This window comes from Eschrichtius robustus, chromosome 2, assembly GCF_028021215.1.
Source record: "Eschrichtius robustus isolate mEscRob2 chromosome 2, mEscRob2.pri, whole genome shotgun sequence".
Taxonomy (NCBI): domain Eukaryota; kingdom Metazoa; phylum Chordata; class Mammalia; order Artiodactyla; family Eschrichtiidae; genus Eschrichtius; species Eschrichtius robustus.
In genome coordinates, this window is record NC_090825.1 from 31,560,252 (window position 1) to 31,576,818 (window position 16,567).

General features: G+C 47.6%; 1 protein-coding gene across 3 annotated transcripts in view; it reads left to right on the top strand.

The window, feature by feature from the left end:
• EGFLAM (EGF like, fibronectin type III and laminin G domains) overlaps positions 1 to 16,567 on the top strand; it is a 166,284-nt gene that overhangs the window by 137,289 nt on the left and 12,428 nt on the right. For 2 of the 3 annotated variants that reach the window (XM_068532448.1, XM_068532456.1), the window contains 5 exons: positions 1,289 to 1,400; positions 5,588 to 5,704; positions 8,082 to 8,262; positions 13,861 to 13,884; positions 16,174 to 16,252. In XM_068532448.1, the coding sequence (XP_068388549.1) occupies positions 1,289 to 1,400; positions 5,588 to 5,704; positions 8,082 to 8,262; positions 13,861 to 13,884; positions 16,174 to 16,252 (513 nt within the window). The remainder of the gene's footprint in view (positions 1 to 1,288; positions 1,401 to 5,587; positions 5,705 to 8,081; positions 8,263 to 13,860; positions 13,885 to 16,173; positions 16,253 to 16,567) is intronic. The other variant, XM_068532451.1, reaches the window with a different exon arrangement.

The window sequence follows — 16,567 nt, forward strand, 5'->3', positions numbered from 1 at the left end:
CACGGTTAGTGTTTCAGACGGCCCTTTGGAAGATGTTTATTCTGAAAGCCAGTTCCAAGACTTCCTGCTTCTTTAAGACAATTCAGCGAAAGACTCAACTACAGGAAGCTGCGGAATTGGCCAAATCATTTTAACTTTAGGAAAAGGATAAGGTGGTCTGATTTATGATGAACTTGATTCAAAAATCGAGACAACTGCAGTGAGCTCATGATGGCCACGATCAGTATCACTCTGCTGAGGGAAGCAGCGTGTCGACGGGGAATGACCTCTACACGACAACAGGCTCAGGCGCCGTTAGTTATTATGGAGATGGGCTGCTGAACAAGATCTTTATTGCATATTGATTGAGCCAAGGGGATTAAATTCTAATTGCTAAGGACAAATGGCAAAAGCATTTGCCAGAGCAAAAAATCAAGTGAGGGGGTGGAGACCTTTCAATAATTGTGCCCATTGGTATTCCTGGTGGGTTTCTAAAGATGATCCAGGACCAAAAAATAATTGGGAGGTTCAGTGAAGGCCAGGAACTATATAGACATCTTTAGAAACACAAATGCAATACTTATACCCTTTTACACACCTCGCTGTAAAATGTAACATGTAAAACTCTTATCAATATCATTTAAACTTCAAGTGTTTCCATCTTGAATTAATAATTGAATTTTTAAAGTACTTTTAATCCTTTTCACAATATCAGACAACATGGAAACTGTCCCCCCAGTATTTTATTATGAAACATTTCAAACATATAGAAAAGTTGAAAGAGTTGTACAGTAAAATCCTTATACCCACCACCTATAGTCTACAATTAACATTCTGCTGTATTTGCTTTATCATGTATCTATTTATCCTTATATTCCCCATCCATCCATCCATCCATCTTATTTTTTATGCATTTCAGAGGATGCTACAGACATCAGTACATCAAGGAATCTGTTTTGCATCATAGCCTACATAATTTTCTCTTCTTCCAAGCTTGTATGCAACTCTGATCACACTTTAGCCTCATGTCACCCCCTCATCTTGAAAATCAGACTAATCCTACCCCCATTTCAGACTTGTTGTAAGGAATAAGTAAAATGATAAGTGAGATACTTACTCCTCCCATGAAGGGGTCCAATAAATGGAGCTAGCACTGCGGTGTTTGTTTACCAAGAAGGAAAGAAGGTTTTTCTTTCTGCTGAAGAGAGTGAGGTGCCTAAGGTTGGCACGCTTCATGTGAGCCAGATTGGTGGACATTATTTCTAACGCCATTGACGCTAACCCGTGCTCAGTTTCCTTCCTTCAACAGGAGTGAAGAGCCCCTCACCCTGGGTCACTGGCACGAGCTGCACGTGTCTCGCACAGCGAAGAATGGTATCTTGCAGGTGGATACGCAGAAGGTAGTGGAGGGAATGGCGGAGGTAAGAAGGACGTCACCTCCTGATGGCTTATGTGAATGGGGTTACTATTTCCTTCCTGTCTTGGAGATGAAAGTGGCGGCATAATGATTAAACACAGTGCCAGTTTACCTGGGCTAACAACCAAGCTTCCTACTGGGCAAGTTACTTAACTTTGCAATTCCTCAACTGTGAATGGGGATGATAATAAGAGGGGCCTCATAGGGTGGTTGGAAGGATGGAGTGAGCTAATACAAATGTAGCGCTTAGAAAATTGCCTGCCTACCTCCATGCCTCCCAACCTCTGCCTTTGTTCATGTTGGTGTATAAGGTAGTTCAGAACACAACTCCAAGGCAGGGCCAGAGATGGGGTGGTCACACAGCTGACAAGAACACAGACTCTGAAACCAGACTCACGGGGTTCAAAATCTAGCTCCATTCCTCACCAGTAGTGAGAACTCAGACCAGTCACTCGATCTCCCAAGTTGGCGTTTCTGCATCTAAAAAATGGGGTAATGGTGGTAACGCTAATGATGTTTATAGAGTTGTGAGAATTAGAATAACTGTATTTATAAAACACCACAGAACCTGGCATATGATCAGCACTTTGTAGCTTTACTTATTGTTAATAGTGTACTATCATAATAACCTCAAGAGCTCAGAATTTCCACTCAAGTTTATAACTTTCATCCATGATTTTATTTCCAAGGTCATGTTCAAAGGAAAATGACATTTTTAAGGAGCCATAAGAGAAGTTTGCTTTAAACTATAACCTACTGCGATTCTGTACACACACGAAATTTACAGACAACTAAAACAGAGGGGACTTTTTAGATTTGCCAGGATGTTCATTACAACAGTCTTCACTTTTGTGCATCACAGATTTAAAGGGGGGATTGATGAATGAGGGTGTTCTGATAAGAAAATGAATTGATAGTAAAAAGAAAAGGAAGGAAAAGGGACTCTTCGTGGTAAGAGGTATTTGGTTGAGGAGGAGAGAAGAAAGAAGGACACACATGTCAAGAAGGGAGCTTGGGGGACAGCAATGGTGGGTGGTCCTATCAGAACCAAGGACCTCCTTGGGAATTAGAAGAATCACAAACTGGGCTCTGCTTCAAGAGGCGAGTACCTTAGAAAATGTCCCATATATATTTGTGGAAGGAAGGAAGGGAGAGAGGAAGGGAGGGAGGAAAGATGGAAGGAAAAAAGGAAAGCAGGGAAGAAGGAAGGGAGACGAATAAAGGAAAATGGATTTTAAAGGGAGAATGGGAGTCACTTCTTGTACAATCCAGAAGACTCTAACAGCTGACTTTAGTCCAAGACAAGATTAGAAGCTCACAAGCATAGATCTGACTGTGTGTTGACTTAATAATATAAATTCAAAAAAGCAGTGTATCGCTTTAGGCCCTAGTTACCAACATCTGTAAAACAGTAACAAAAACTTAGGACGGGTGTGTTTGTAAATAGTGGGCTTAAGGCCTTTGATTCTAAATAAGCAACTCTTCAGGAGGCAGCATTTACCATTGGGATCCTACAGTGAAGAGGTAACACAAAGGTAGAAACCACACCTCGGGTTCTGCTACTACCACGCCAGGGAATGAGAATTAGACAATATGGTAAAACCAGTGTCCTCCCTATTGGCTATTTGAACGGATGGAGCTGACCGGAGGGCTGCCCACCTGGAAACAGTATAAGCATGTGGGAGGGAAGGCGTGGCATTCTGTGTGCATCTGAGGGCGGTTCTTGTGACGATGCCTTGAGACGGGAGTGGGAAGGCCCAGTGCTTGATCTCCAGGAGTTAAACCTTAATCAGATCACCCCGCAGGGGTCTCTGCCCCCCGCAGCTGTCCTGTCCGTACATACCGTGTTCAAAGGTGTGGCTGACAGGGGCAGAGGTCTTGGAGCTTCGAGACGGGTGGGGACAGGGATTAGAGGATACTGCTGGGGGCTAACCCAAGCCCCTAAGTGTCCGGGCTACACTCGAGGCCAGATCGCTGGCTGCACTGAGAAACACCAGCAGTGCAAGGTGAGCCAAGCTGTGCAGACTCAGAGGAAAGGCAGTGCTTCCCAGGGCTTCAGGAAAACCCAACCAGTGCGTTTGCTCAGGTTTTCCAACCACTCGCAGCCGAACGGAAGCGGCAGATCCAGGCCCAGAGCATCCCACGGCAGAACAGGCCCACCTTGGTGGGTCTGTTTGTTTATCTCCTGCGGTCCTGCGTGGGCGTGGCCGCTGCAGCCCCACCTCTTATACCCTGGCCGGTGGCGGGGGAGGTTTGATGGGCAGCCAAAGGGACGCCTCTCACCCCACGAGACCCCGCCCCTTTCGCTGGACCCAACCAAGAAACTGCAAGTGTTTTCAAAACGGCCTGCTTCTCTGAAATCCCGTTGACCCTGCAGCCTTCCAGCTTTCCTCCTAGTATTTTATTTTAAAGACAAGATGGAGATGGGTTCATGGGGGTGCGTGCTGACAGCTCCTGTCTGGCTCTCTATTTCATCGGGCCACAAGAATTCGCGAAAGCCCTTCTTTGATGACCACCCCCCTCCACCTCCCCGCTAGTTAAATAAGAACCCTCGAAGCTGCCTGAAGGTTGCTGACGGAAGGCAGTTCAATCTGTTTAATCCGAGACCTCTCTGCTTCTACCTGGCTGGACCCCGCCACTTTGAGCGCTCCCCTAGATGGAGCTCCCTCCTCTCTGTCTCTTCTTCTCCATCCCAACCAGACCCCAAATCCATTCTCCTCCCTCTGGCCAGTTATATTCCTAAAACACAGTCTGATTGTTCTCTCTCCTGCTGAAAACTCATTGCTTTGGGGGTGAAGTGCACATTTCTATCCATGCATGATCTGATCCCTCCTTGCCTCTGCCCTATACCTACATGCCCTCTAAGCCCTGACTTTGTCCAGTTTCTTTCTCAGTTCTAACTCTTCCTAGTGCGCCTCCCCACTCCCTATGTCTGGGGTAGAGTATGCGATGCCCCCTCCCCGCCAGGTGCACCCATAGTCACCTGGACAGTCCTCACAGGGTTAATCTTACCTGCCCGGTCACTTGTCTGTGTTCACCCCAGCATAAGCCTCTGGAGGGCAGGGACCTGGGCTTTCTTATTTACTGTTGTTTGTGCAGCACTTAGTACCTGGGACATAGTAGGTACCCAATAATATTTGTTAAATAATTAAATGCTGCTACTGTTTGTATTTCTTTTGATCATAAATCAAAGGAAACAATAACTTATGTTACCCAAAGTGTGTTCACCCCCAAAGGTCTCAAATTTGTATGTTATCTTAGGACATTTTAACATTTTGCTTAATTAAGACTCATGTTTAAAGGAGTTTAGACATTACGTCTCACACACAGCTTGTTATCTAGCCCAGCCATTGCGTTTAGGCTGTTGAAAAGACCAGAAGCAGGAGAAGCCTTTGGGGATTGACAATGGGGAATTCTCTGAGAACCTGGAAAAGAATTTCTCTGCCCTTGTATTTGATAACAAGGAATGCCTCCCACCTGCCATACCTTCCCTTTCTCTTGGCCTAAAGAGGTCCTATCTTTACCATTAGTGAATATAACAATAGCAGCCATACTGGAACGCAGATCCTGCACCCAACGCTAGGCAAAGTGCTAAATCAGTGGAATCTCAGCCGCCAGGACAGGCTAGACTGTACTGCAGTCAGGCACACATAAGCCCAAAATAGCAGCACCTTATAATAAGGAGTTATTTCTCACTCACACTACATGTCCATCAATGGTCAGCTGCAGCTTTAATCTGAGACCCAGGCTGAAGGAACAGGGCGTGGGGGAAGAGGGCATGGTGAACCACTCCTGGCTCCGAAAGCCTCTGCCCAGAAGTGATTCATTTCTCTTCTGCTCGTGCTTTATTGACCAAAGCAAGTTACATAGTCCCACTTGAGACTGACAGTTTGGAGGTAATCTTCCTGCAGGGAGAGGGGTATTGATGATGGAACAGTCTACCATATTCGCTCACATTTTATAGATGATGAAACTGAGTCTCAGAAATGTCAAGAAATTTACTTTCAAACAGGTGGTAAGTAGCAATGCGAAACAAGGCAAAGGTCAAGCCAATGTGTAGACAGATTGTCAGGATGAGTCTTGAGACTGTCTCTGCCATTTGCTCCCTGACAGGGAACCAAAGGTACCTTTGGTAATCTTAACCATTTTTTTCTGAAGTTGCACCGTGTTTTGTTTTTCATCTGTTGGCAGGGAGGCTTCACCCAGATTAAGTGCAACTCGGACATTTTCATTGGTGGGGTCCCCAATTATGATGACGTGAAGAAGAACTCAGGCATCCTCAAGCCATTCAGTGGGAGCATCCAGAAGGTACAGGCTTCCCTTCCTCATGTGTATTGTGTGACCTTGACTGCAGACAATGGAACTGAAGACTGTGATCAGTGCAACCTGCTGCACCCAAGAAAAAAAGCTGGAGAAATTTTTAACGTTTTTAAGATTATACTTTTTAGTGCTCAGAGCATACCTTTCCAACCCCACTTTCTTATAACGTCTGCTCCTAGCTAGATCCAGCAGACATCCCATGAATGCAACTCAGTGAAGATGAATTTGTACAACACATCCACTAAAATATCCTGGGATTGTTGAGGGAGGCACCTGGCGCCAGGTCGCTCTAGACACTTCTACAAAAGAGAAGGAAGAGGATGGAGTCTCATAGGGACTCCTGCTTCTCTTTGGGGTCACTTTGCTTTTTGCTCAAGGCAAGACCCAATTGTTTCCGCCGCCTCCACTCCCATCCCCACCACCATGATTTAACAGTTGTTCATCAATCATGTAACCATATTCTTGAGCACAGATTAGAGCCCTTCCATAGAAGTTCTGGAAAAAATCCACTCAGCTAGTAAAAAGAGACAGGATGCTGACCCCATTCATATCTGTCTCTTATTCCTTCTCTTGGGGCTGCCCATGATCTCTCCAGTCATGAGATTATGTTCTGTCTGCAGCAGATATGCAGGTTGACCCACCAACCCAGATTTCCAGGACCACTAACCACTGGGGGGAAAGAATTTGAAGAAAAGCACGTCCGGTTCCTGGATGTTAGCCGCGTCCTGTTTCCCTTTAGCAACCACTGGAGGAATGGGGGCCACTGATCCCTTTCAGACCAGCAGCAAAGTAAGGAGAGGCTAAGATGACGGAGGGACAGTGAGAGACGGTCCTCTCACGATGTGCACATCTGGACTCGGGGAAGGGCCCCTGGGGCTCTGTACTCGGTATCCCAGTCAATATTTCCTCTCTCTGGTGTGCTTCACTGTGATATCAGTGACACCTCAGTTCGGACCGTTGTCCCTCCAGGAATGGGGGCGGGGACACGGCCCCCGTCGGCCGTGTGTAATCACGGGTTTGAAATTAGGAAGCGGGCTGAGTTGCTAAGAGGCTTCACCTTCCTTCCTACTGTGTCAGGTTTTGCCCCTTCTTCACACAGCACACACAAGCCTTTCCTCCTTACTTCCGGGAAAGGCCCTCCTCCCCTCCCAGTGACCCAGTCATCGGCTCTGCCTTATCCTGCAGTGGGCCGCGCCATTCTTGGCTTGTTCAAGTCCTGCATTCTCAGCAAGAAAAGGAGGAGACTGCGGAAAGGTTCTGGCTCTTGTCTGGCAGCCTCTGAGATTCAGGGCTAGGGAAAAGTTTTCTCCCAGCTCTCCTGACACTCCCTAACAACTAGGCAAACCTGTGGAAACATGGATTAGTGGCTGGAAGTGCCACTGCTAATCTCTTAGGAGCCCCTGCATGGTGGACCTTCCCCTGGGACGTGTTCTCTCTCTGTCTCTGAGTTCAGCAAAGCCTGTGAGACATTGAAATACCAACAGCTCAGGGCCAGTGCACACTCCGTTTATTTGTGGCTGGGGAGACCAGTAACCTCGCCCTGTAATTCATCAGTTTCACTAGAGCCCGACTGCAGGGAAAAGGGGTGAGAGCAAAGCGCTCTCTCGTCCAGTGAATACGCACAGCAGTGCTAAGAATGTGACCTGGGTTTCACTCCAGGGAAGAGGATGTGGAGAGGAAGGGGATTCCTGAGTGTCAGGGGAGGAAGGAAGCAGGAGGGAGGGGGGCAACTGGGGAGGCCGAGTTGGTGGAGCTGGGAGAAGCTGCAGAGAACTCTGGCCAGGAGGACACAGCAGTACAATTCCACCACCTCCAGACGCAATCACCCGCCCTTGGATTCCTGCCTGCGTAGCATTTTGTGTTGTATTCTTCCTTACTCCGCTTTACTAGCGGCATCTCTCAACCTTGGCTGCACCTTAGAATCACCTGGGAAGCTTTTTAAAGTTACCGATGACTCCATTTCACCCACAGAGATTCTGGTTCACTTGATCTGAGTGGGGCTTGGGCATGAGTATATTTCTTAACCCTCCCCCACCTCCACCTCGGGTGATTCTAACATGCAGAATTAGAACCCTAATTCTGTGGTTATTGGGACTTCTTTACGACCTCACTGAGTAGCCAGGTCTTCCAGAGACAGAGGAAGCTGCGTGTATAGTCTTATAAATGATGCAGAATCTCCCAAACACCAGATGTAATCACTTCAGTTCCTGTGTCACTTACGAGACTATAAAAGCAGCAACCGGACTTCTTCTCTTTTGTTTAAAGCTCCCTCACTAGGCATAGTTCACATTAGCTGAGGAAAGCTGTAGAAGACCGAAAAGACGTTTTCTGAATTCCTGAATTTCTTTACATTTTCTCTCCTAAGATCATCCTGAATGACCGGACCATCCACGTGAAGCATGACTTCACGTGGGGCGTGAACGTGGAGAATGCAGCCCACCCCTGCGTGGGAGCCCCCTGCGCCCACGGGGGCAGCTGCCGACCCAGGAAGGAGGGCTATGAGTGTGACTGTCCCTTGGGCTTCGAGGGGCTGCACTGCCAGAAAGGTACACCACGGGGAGAGGAGGGGAGAGGGGACTCAGGTGCTGCTTCTGGAAGCAGAGGGAATGGACAGACCGTTTGGGGGACCAGTTGATAACCCCGGGACAGCCATACCAATTATTTTTATCAGTGATGTCAATAGCATATTAGATGATGAATTATATATAAACTACTATAATTATTTAATAAGAATTAAAATGCTGAAACAGTTCTGTAAACAGTAAGTAAATAGTTCCCCCTCCTTCCCCCAACCTACCATGGCTCCTTCCCTGAGAATCCCCTCATGGTCTAGCAATCAAAAGGTTAACTAGTAGGGAATTCCCTGTTGGTCCAGTGGTTAGGACTCGGCGCTGTCACTGCCGGGGCCCGGGTTCGATCCCTGGTCGGGCAGCCAAATTAAAAAAAAAAAAAGTTTAACTCATAATATGGGTAAGGGAGTTTTCCAGGACTCGTACATCTGAGCCACTCCCAGAGCCTATCCTGACAGGTGGATGCCTGGGCTTCATAGACGGATAAATATTTTGACTAAATATTTTTGACTCCTACCTGTGAATGCTGTAAAGAGAAATCTGAGAAATCTTGCCGAGTATGGCAAAACATGAGTTGTACGTTAGTTGCTCCGAACAAAAATATGAATAACCTTCTGTAGACTGCTATTTTCCATGCTGTATATGTTTCCTCTGTACCTCAGTTTCCTCATTTGTGAAATGGGAGTAATAGAGCAATATTGTATAACACAGAGAATTGTAGCGTAGATTAAGTGAGGCAAGGCATATTCCTTAGAAGAAGAATGAGGCAGCGCATGTTCCTTAGAAGAATGCCTGGTAAGTACTCAACCAATATTAAGCATTATTATTCTTGGTGAGAAAAATAAAATGCATCAGCAAGTGCCGTGAGCTGCTCAGCTTTCAACCTGCCCTTGTGTGAAAGCAGAGCAGGTCCCGGACCACAGGCCCTGCTGGACTGAGCTTTCCACACCAGCTCAAGGAGGCGGAGGCCACGGTGGGTCCGGAGGAGGCCTGCATTGTGCAACTGTGTCATGTCGGGCCACGTGGGCCTTCTTGTTAAAATGCCAGGTGACTTCACCTGTCTGGGAACTAATTAAAAAAGGCAGACAGGCCTGAAGGAAAGAAGGCAGCCATCCTAAGTGAAGGAACGTGCTCTTTCTCTTTCCTATTTGTTTCCAGGTTCCTGATTTTTATTAGAAGTGGGGTTTAGAGGAAAACAGGTAGGTATTTCGGTACATGGGGTGCTAGGAGAGCTTGTTTTGCAGCAGTCTTGGAAAATACGAAAGGTGCCAGTTTTCCAGCTGGAAGACTAAGTAGCAGTATACTGAAATGAATTTTGAAACCTGCATGGCAAATCATATGAAATATATTTATTAACATAGCTCACCTTGGTGACGAACCACCAAAGAAGAAGAACATTTGTGAATGAGGCTGATTATAATTCTAACGAGCAAATCACTGTTTAGCTAATAGCATGTACTTGAAGAGGTTTAGCTCGAGTGGCCCGTTCATTCAGAAAACTGGATCTGGATTTCACACATCAGCATTTGCATCTCCTAGGTCTTCAATTTTACTGCAGGCAAATTCAAGCTTGCTCCTGCCTTAAATGCTAACACTAATGGTCAATATATAGAGTCCAAGCTTAAGTGAACATTTAGCTTTGGGAATTAAAGGAAGAAGGAAAGGATACTTTGTGATCTTGTTAACCCTCCTTTCCTGTTACAGAACATTAGTCGTACAGATAAAAAGTGCTCGCGTGTATAGCTTTGTAACTATAGGTTCAGGTTCAATGAGAAATAAATCTCCCCAGAATGAAGAGTCAGATCGCTGATGAGGGCCTGGGCCTCCTGGCAAGATCCAAGGGAATGGACAGTGGCAGGGGGGGATCTGGGGGGCTTTTAGGGCTCTTTTTCTGCAACATCCTAGGCTAGAGCCAAGACTAAAACCCAGACAGAACATCAGCTGTCCTTGTGTTATATCAGTATTTCCTTGTGCTTTGAAATAAAGATGGTGTTTCTGGCAAAATGGCAGCTGTTGCCAATCCTAAGAAGATTCATATATAGGAGGCATGGCCTGTATCACATAATTTCTTCTCCTGTTATATGGCTTGAGAGGATTAGTGGGACTCTGGGTGCAGGTTAGGACTGTTAAGGACAACTTTTCCAGGCCCCAGCAGGCTCTCAGAGGTGCACACTTACCAGACAGACTTTTGAGGTGAGCATCTAGTCCTGAGTAAGGATCAGAAATAAAGGGAGGAGAGCTGGTTCCACAGAGATGCAGGAGAACAGTCTAAAAGTTGGGGTATATTCTTCGTGAGAAAGACAAAGAATGGTTAGTAGCCATCCTTGGTTTGTCAAAGAGAATCCTGTCTGATCCAGCAAGGTGATTCTTAGCCTCATATATTTAAGGGTTGTTTCCCTCCCTGATTAACAGATCATGCTTCAAAAGCATGAACCTTTCCTAGCACTCCCCACAGAAGTTAAACCAGTCCTTTTACAGTGGGCAGCATGTTGCAGAAATCCCCAGCGCCAGGCCTCGCTCAGTCCATGCCAAGGCGCACCTTCTCGGTCAGGAAATTAGCTTCTGGGATCCTCAGTGAGTCTGGTTCTTTCTACCCTCCTCAGAGGCGAATTCCACTGGGACCCTAGTCGGGAGATTGGAAACTTGTTCTCACCTCTTGGTGGTGCAGACGGGCTGGGGCCAGAAACTCAGACAAATCCTGGAGCGGTCCAGGCTCCCAGACCATCAGAACATTGAGGGGGTTTGGGGACCCCCGTCCTGCCCTTTGTCTCTGGCAAAATCAGAGGCAGGAGCAGAGCCTGAGCCCAGATGGAGGTGGGCACCGGGCTCCCACTGAACTGCAGAAAAGTGAGCCTCTCTTTCCCCAACTGGGGCAGGAGGAGCCAGAGGGTCTTCTAACTCCCGGCCACGACTTCAGGTACCAGCAAAAAGCACAGGGCTTGGTGGTCCCCTCACCTTCCATTTGGGGGCTGTCACTCTTAGGTGCCTTCTTCCACCTCATACCTCAGCACTCCATGCTGTACCCCAGTACCGAGGCCCTTTTCTCATCTCACCAGAGGGGTGTCAAAAAGCTGCCCTCCTCAAAAAGATACTCCCCCTCCTTAGAGATTTCTGTCTTCTTTCTCTCTGCTCTCATCCAAATTCACCCAGCTGTGTCCCAGTCCCTCGGGGCTCTTGTGTTTAAGTTACTAACAAGTTAAAGCAGAGTTCCGTGAAGCGCATGTAAAAAATCAAGTTCCAAGGAATACTGATGGCTGTTTTGTGCTCACACAGAGAGACAGACAACATACATTCATAGGCACAAAATGGGAGGGGGCTTCTGGGGTCAAATAAATCTGGGTAATCCTGGGTAAACAAACCACTGTCTCTTCTATGGGACTCCTCAGAGCATTTGCTGTGTTCTGCGTGTCCAAGACAGGGGTGCAGGATGCAGCTGTTTCCTCCTGGGGTTCCCCCAGCCCATAGCAGACAGGCCACTTGGGAAAGAACTCTGAGCCCGCTCCTTCTTTCCCTTCCCTGCATTAGAGTTTGGACTCAGACCAGGCAGGACCCTGCAGGCCACTAGATGGGGTTGTTTCTCTGTAGCAGCTGAAGCTGTTCCACACTCACTACCGACACCAAAAGCTAATGGCTTAGGGCTTCCCTGGTGGCGCAGTGCTTAAGAATCCGCCTGCCAATGCAGGAGACACAGGTTCGAGCCCTGGCCCGGGAAGATCCCACATGCCGCGGAGCAACGAAGCCCGTGCGCCACAACTACTGAGCCTGCGCTCTAGAGCCCACGAGCCACAAAACTACTGAAGCCCGCGTGCCTAGAGCCCGTGCTCCGCAACAAGAGAAGCCACTGCAATGAGAAGCCCGCGCACCGCAGAGAAGAGCGGCCCCCACTCGCCGCAGCTAGAGAAAGCCCGTGCGCAGCAACGAAGACCCAACGCGGCCAAAAATAAATAAATAAATAAATTAAAAAAAAAAAAAAAAAAGCTAATGGCTTAGGTCACACATTTGTCAGGGGTGCGCAGTCCTCAGAGATGGGAACCTGCCTGATCCATGCTGGTCGCCCACATTCTGGACATCTTACGTTGTGTTTAGTAAATTCACATCGTATTGCTGGGTCTGATTTGGGTGATTTTTTTTTTGGCCGGGGAGAGGGGTCCCAGTGCATAAAACACATAGCATCATTAACTATGGGTTATACTTTAAGAAAACTCAGTATGAAAAAACACAAGTGAATAAAACATAGAAATTGTGCATACTACAGGGAATTTGTTTTCGCTTGATGGTGTATCATAAACAATGGAAAATTTGGGGGGGGTGTTCAACCTAGATGTTCCTGTTTAGATAGCTGAAGACTGGTAGTGTTGAAAAACATTTTTTTTGCTGTTCTTTACTTTATGGCTGCAGAGTCAGTTTCACGGAACCAAGACATCTGCTCCAAGTAGAGCTGTCCGGCAGGGGAGGGTGCTGCCCTGTGGGCGAGAGAGCTACCCATCGTGGAAAGTGTTCCCTGGGGCTGGATGGCCATGTCTCAGGGGGTTGTTGAGAGGAGTCCTGGCTGCTGGGAAAGCTAGTTTACAAAACACCCCAGGTCCTTCCTTCACTGGTCCTGGGACTGTATGAAGGAGCCAGCAAGCTCCCTTTAACTCGTCATGGTCCCTTGGGAATTTCAAGTCCCTGCAGCGGAAAATGCTTTGCCTAGCTTGCAGGCTGCTATTCATTGGGGTATTATTTGTGTCACCAGATGGCACGAGCTTTTAGGTCTAAATGTGAGGAAGTACCAAAAACACTTTTCGACTCGTGCCTTTACCACAGAAAAAAAGACACTGTAGAAGAAATCAGATATGAAGGGTTAGGATCAAATATAGCTGTGCTTACAATAGTTAAACAAACCACAAAGGGCCAGAAAGGGCTAGAGGGTCACTTCTAGCTGTAATGTTGTAGGACGGAATTAATGTTTATCCACTCAGTGACGACACTGAGTATATTTCCACCATTTTTGTATTCAGTGGTGTCATTTCTAGAGCGTTCCCCTGCTCTTTGTTAATCACCACATCACCAGGGCTCTGGAATATTGCAAAGGGGGTGGGGTGGGAATTAGGGTGATATTTTCCACTAGGGAGAGAAAAGAGGCAGCTGGCTGGCTTATCATTCCTTTTTCACACGTAGCCTGGAGCCGAGAAAATAAATGGTCATTGACAAGGTAAGTAACTTCAGCAAGGAGTTATTTCTCCAGGTTTAGATTAAATGGGGATCGTCAGCGCAAGCTCAGGGGAGCCTCAGAGGTGTAGGATAATTTATTACACACATCTTCTTGGCCCACCACCACCTGTGCCTCCACTCGTGAGCTGGGACTGGCGAGGCGTGTTGGGTGACTTGGTGCTAACCATGAGGAGAAAAGATTTCCAGTGGTTCCCGTTGGGAATCAGATTCACTGTCCGTAAGAGGAATGTGAATTCCTGCAGGGCTCCACGAGGGCAGCAAGGCTGGTTCCCAGAAATCTGCAACCAAAGTAATTGGGATTTTTACAATGACTGTGAGATTCTGACCTTCCCTCTTCTGTTTCATGCTGGCACCTGGCAGAGTGTGGGAACTACTGCCTCAATAGTAAGTACAGTGAGTCCTCTGAGAAGCTGTGACAGTGCCCTGGGCTCATGCCAGGGCAGGCTGCGGGCACAGAGCAGGCCAACCGCCTGCAGAGGTAATGAGGGGGACACCCCCCCCCCCAGGGTGGTGGGCATCCTTCCTCCAAAATCGCCGGCCCTGGGAACACACTTGTCTCCCAGCTGGACCTCGGGAAGCCCTGAGCTCCTGAGCTGGGGGGCTTAGCAGGCACCTGGACGGGGCTCATACACACCCCTTTGAGGGTCCAGGTGCAGAGCGCGTCCTGACCATTTCAAGGAGTCCAGGGGAATGATGACTATCGGCCACAGACCCACATCCATGGCCAATAACAGCAGGGACAGGCCCTGCCTGAGGCTCAGCCAAACCCAGCAGGGGCGCCGGGGCGATGTTTAGCTCTCCTCCTGTCTCAGCACTAGCAGCCTGCAGCCCGGGGCCTGCCAGCCCAGCTAAGAGCTCTCCTGCCCTCCTGCATGTCCGCACTCTTCCCTCTCATCCCCCACCTCTGGCCCTCTCCTTTCTATTTCTGCTCCTCTGGGTCCTCTCTCCCAGCCTCACCTTTCCCATCCCCCTCTCCTTCCCCTGCCCGGGGCTGCCGTCCATTTTTACACCTTCTCCTCCACGTTTTCTTTTCTCCTCTTCTGGCATCTACTTTCCCCTTCTTCTTCCCTCTTCCCACCATCTTTCTACTCGTGCCATTTTGCATCTTTTTCCTTCTCTCGACTTCCTTTTCTTCCTTCTTCCTCCTACTCACTTTAAGCAGAGGAAGACAGGCCTGTGGTACAGCCCAGAATTTAAGATGCAAGAGCTGTTCATTTCAGTCTCTAAAAGGCCCTCCGGTCAGCAGGCCCTTGTCTTGGGCTGTGCTGCCTCAGAGGACAGTGAAGCAATTTCTTGGATAGTTACCTCAGAAACTGTCTTTAACATTTTTTTACTTCTGTTCTGCATTTCTTGTTTTCTTTCTTTCTCCCTTCCTCCGTTCTTTCCTTCCTTTATTTTTTTTATGAAGAGGATGGGAGCCTGCTGTGGGTGACCTGCTAACATAGGAACTTACACTTGGGGGCCCAGTGTCATTGGGTTTTGTGTTTTGCTTTCCTTCCTTCCTTCCTTCCTTCCCTCCTTCCTTCTTTCTTTTAATGTTTAGAACTCTCCTGCTGTTTGTAGTGTCAATAATTATACGTTTTCTCCCCTGGGTATAGAGTCCTTAGTTCAGTGTCTTCTTTGTACCAACAACAAGTTTTTGTGAAACTAGAACTCGTTGTATAAGCTGGCTTATTCTCTCTCGTTTTGTACATTTCTTTAAACATGAGATTCACTCTACCTTAATTTATTTAAACTGCCATTTGTGTCTTTCTAAAGAGAAAAGAGATATTGCTATAATCTCTTTAGAAGAAATCCCCTAAATTATCCCTAATTTGTGACACCAAACACAACTCCTTAGCCTATTCTTTTACTGACTGTATGGAAGGAGGAGATTCTTCAGGAAAACAAAGATGAGAAGTTGGGAGGAAGGAAACACACTTCTAAAATATTGAAAAGTAAAAAGTGGGCTGAGGGCCAGAACTGGGGAGAGTGGGTCTGGCTCATGGTCTATTGCTTTCTTAGCTGTATGATCTTGGGCAAATCCTTGATGATTTTATGCCTCATTTTCCTATTCTATAAAAATGGGAACAATCAAACCCTCCCCTTCCCCCCCCCCCACCCCCGCACTCCCTGCTCCTTCCTGTGATTGTGGTGAAAATCTTGTGAAATACGACACGGGGAGGTGATTTGCAAACAACTGTCAAAGCCTCATCCCCTCTGCTTCACCAGTGTCTAAGGTCATGGCTGAAAGGGCTCTGGACCAGATTGGCTTCAGCTAGAGAAATCCTGGTGGGTTTTGTTGAAGGGATTGTTTTCTCTGCCTCCCTTGGAGAAGGAGGGTTATCCCCAGCTGCTCCTCGCATGGCCCAAGACCTGCCCTTTGGCTTCCAAGAATAATTGGGCACAGTTCAAGTTTTGGCATATTGCGAACCTCCTCGGCAGTGCTGAGACCGATAGGAGTGACGGCCAGCCCCAGAGAGGGGACAGCAGAGGGATGCCAATTACAGGCCATCAGGCCGGGCAGTCCCAAACCAGGCCAAGTGCCTGTGCAGCCAAGAGGAAGGGGCCGCCAAGTTGATAAATGTCCTACCTCCAGGAGCTGGCTTCCTTTGTATTTTCCTGCCACGTGGTGGAGTGCTGGGGTCAAGAGAGTCATGTAGCGTGTAACCTCCATTTTCTGTTCTGTCTCAGCCATCACAGAAGCCATTGAGATCCCTCAGTTTATCGGCCGCAGTTACCTGACATATGACCATCCAGATATCCTCAAGAGGTAAGAAGCTTCCACAGGCACCTCCCTTATCTCCTGGTAGGTCAATTTCTCAATATCTTTCCCAGAGCTTTTCCTTGTCTTCCGTGCCAGAAGATAGTTCTCCAAAAAGGCACGAGAATTTAGCCATAGTCCCGGGGGGAAAAACATACAAAATAAACATAGAAACTTGAACAAAACAACACAAAAGACAAACTCAAAAATGCAGCCTTTGAAACAAGCCCATGACAAACAACCCAAAGCCTTTCTGGTCCAAGGGACGTTCCCAGAGAGAGGGACGTGCCCAGCCCCGGGATTTCTAATATTCAGGCTTTGAGA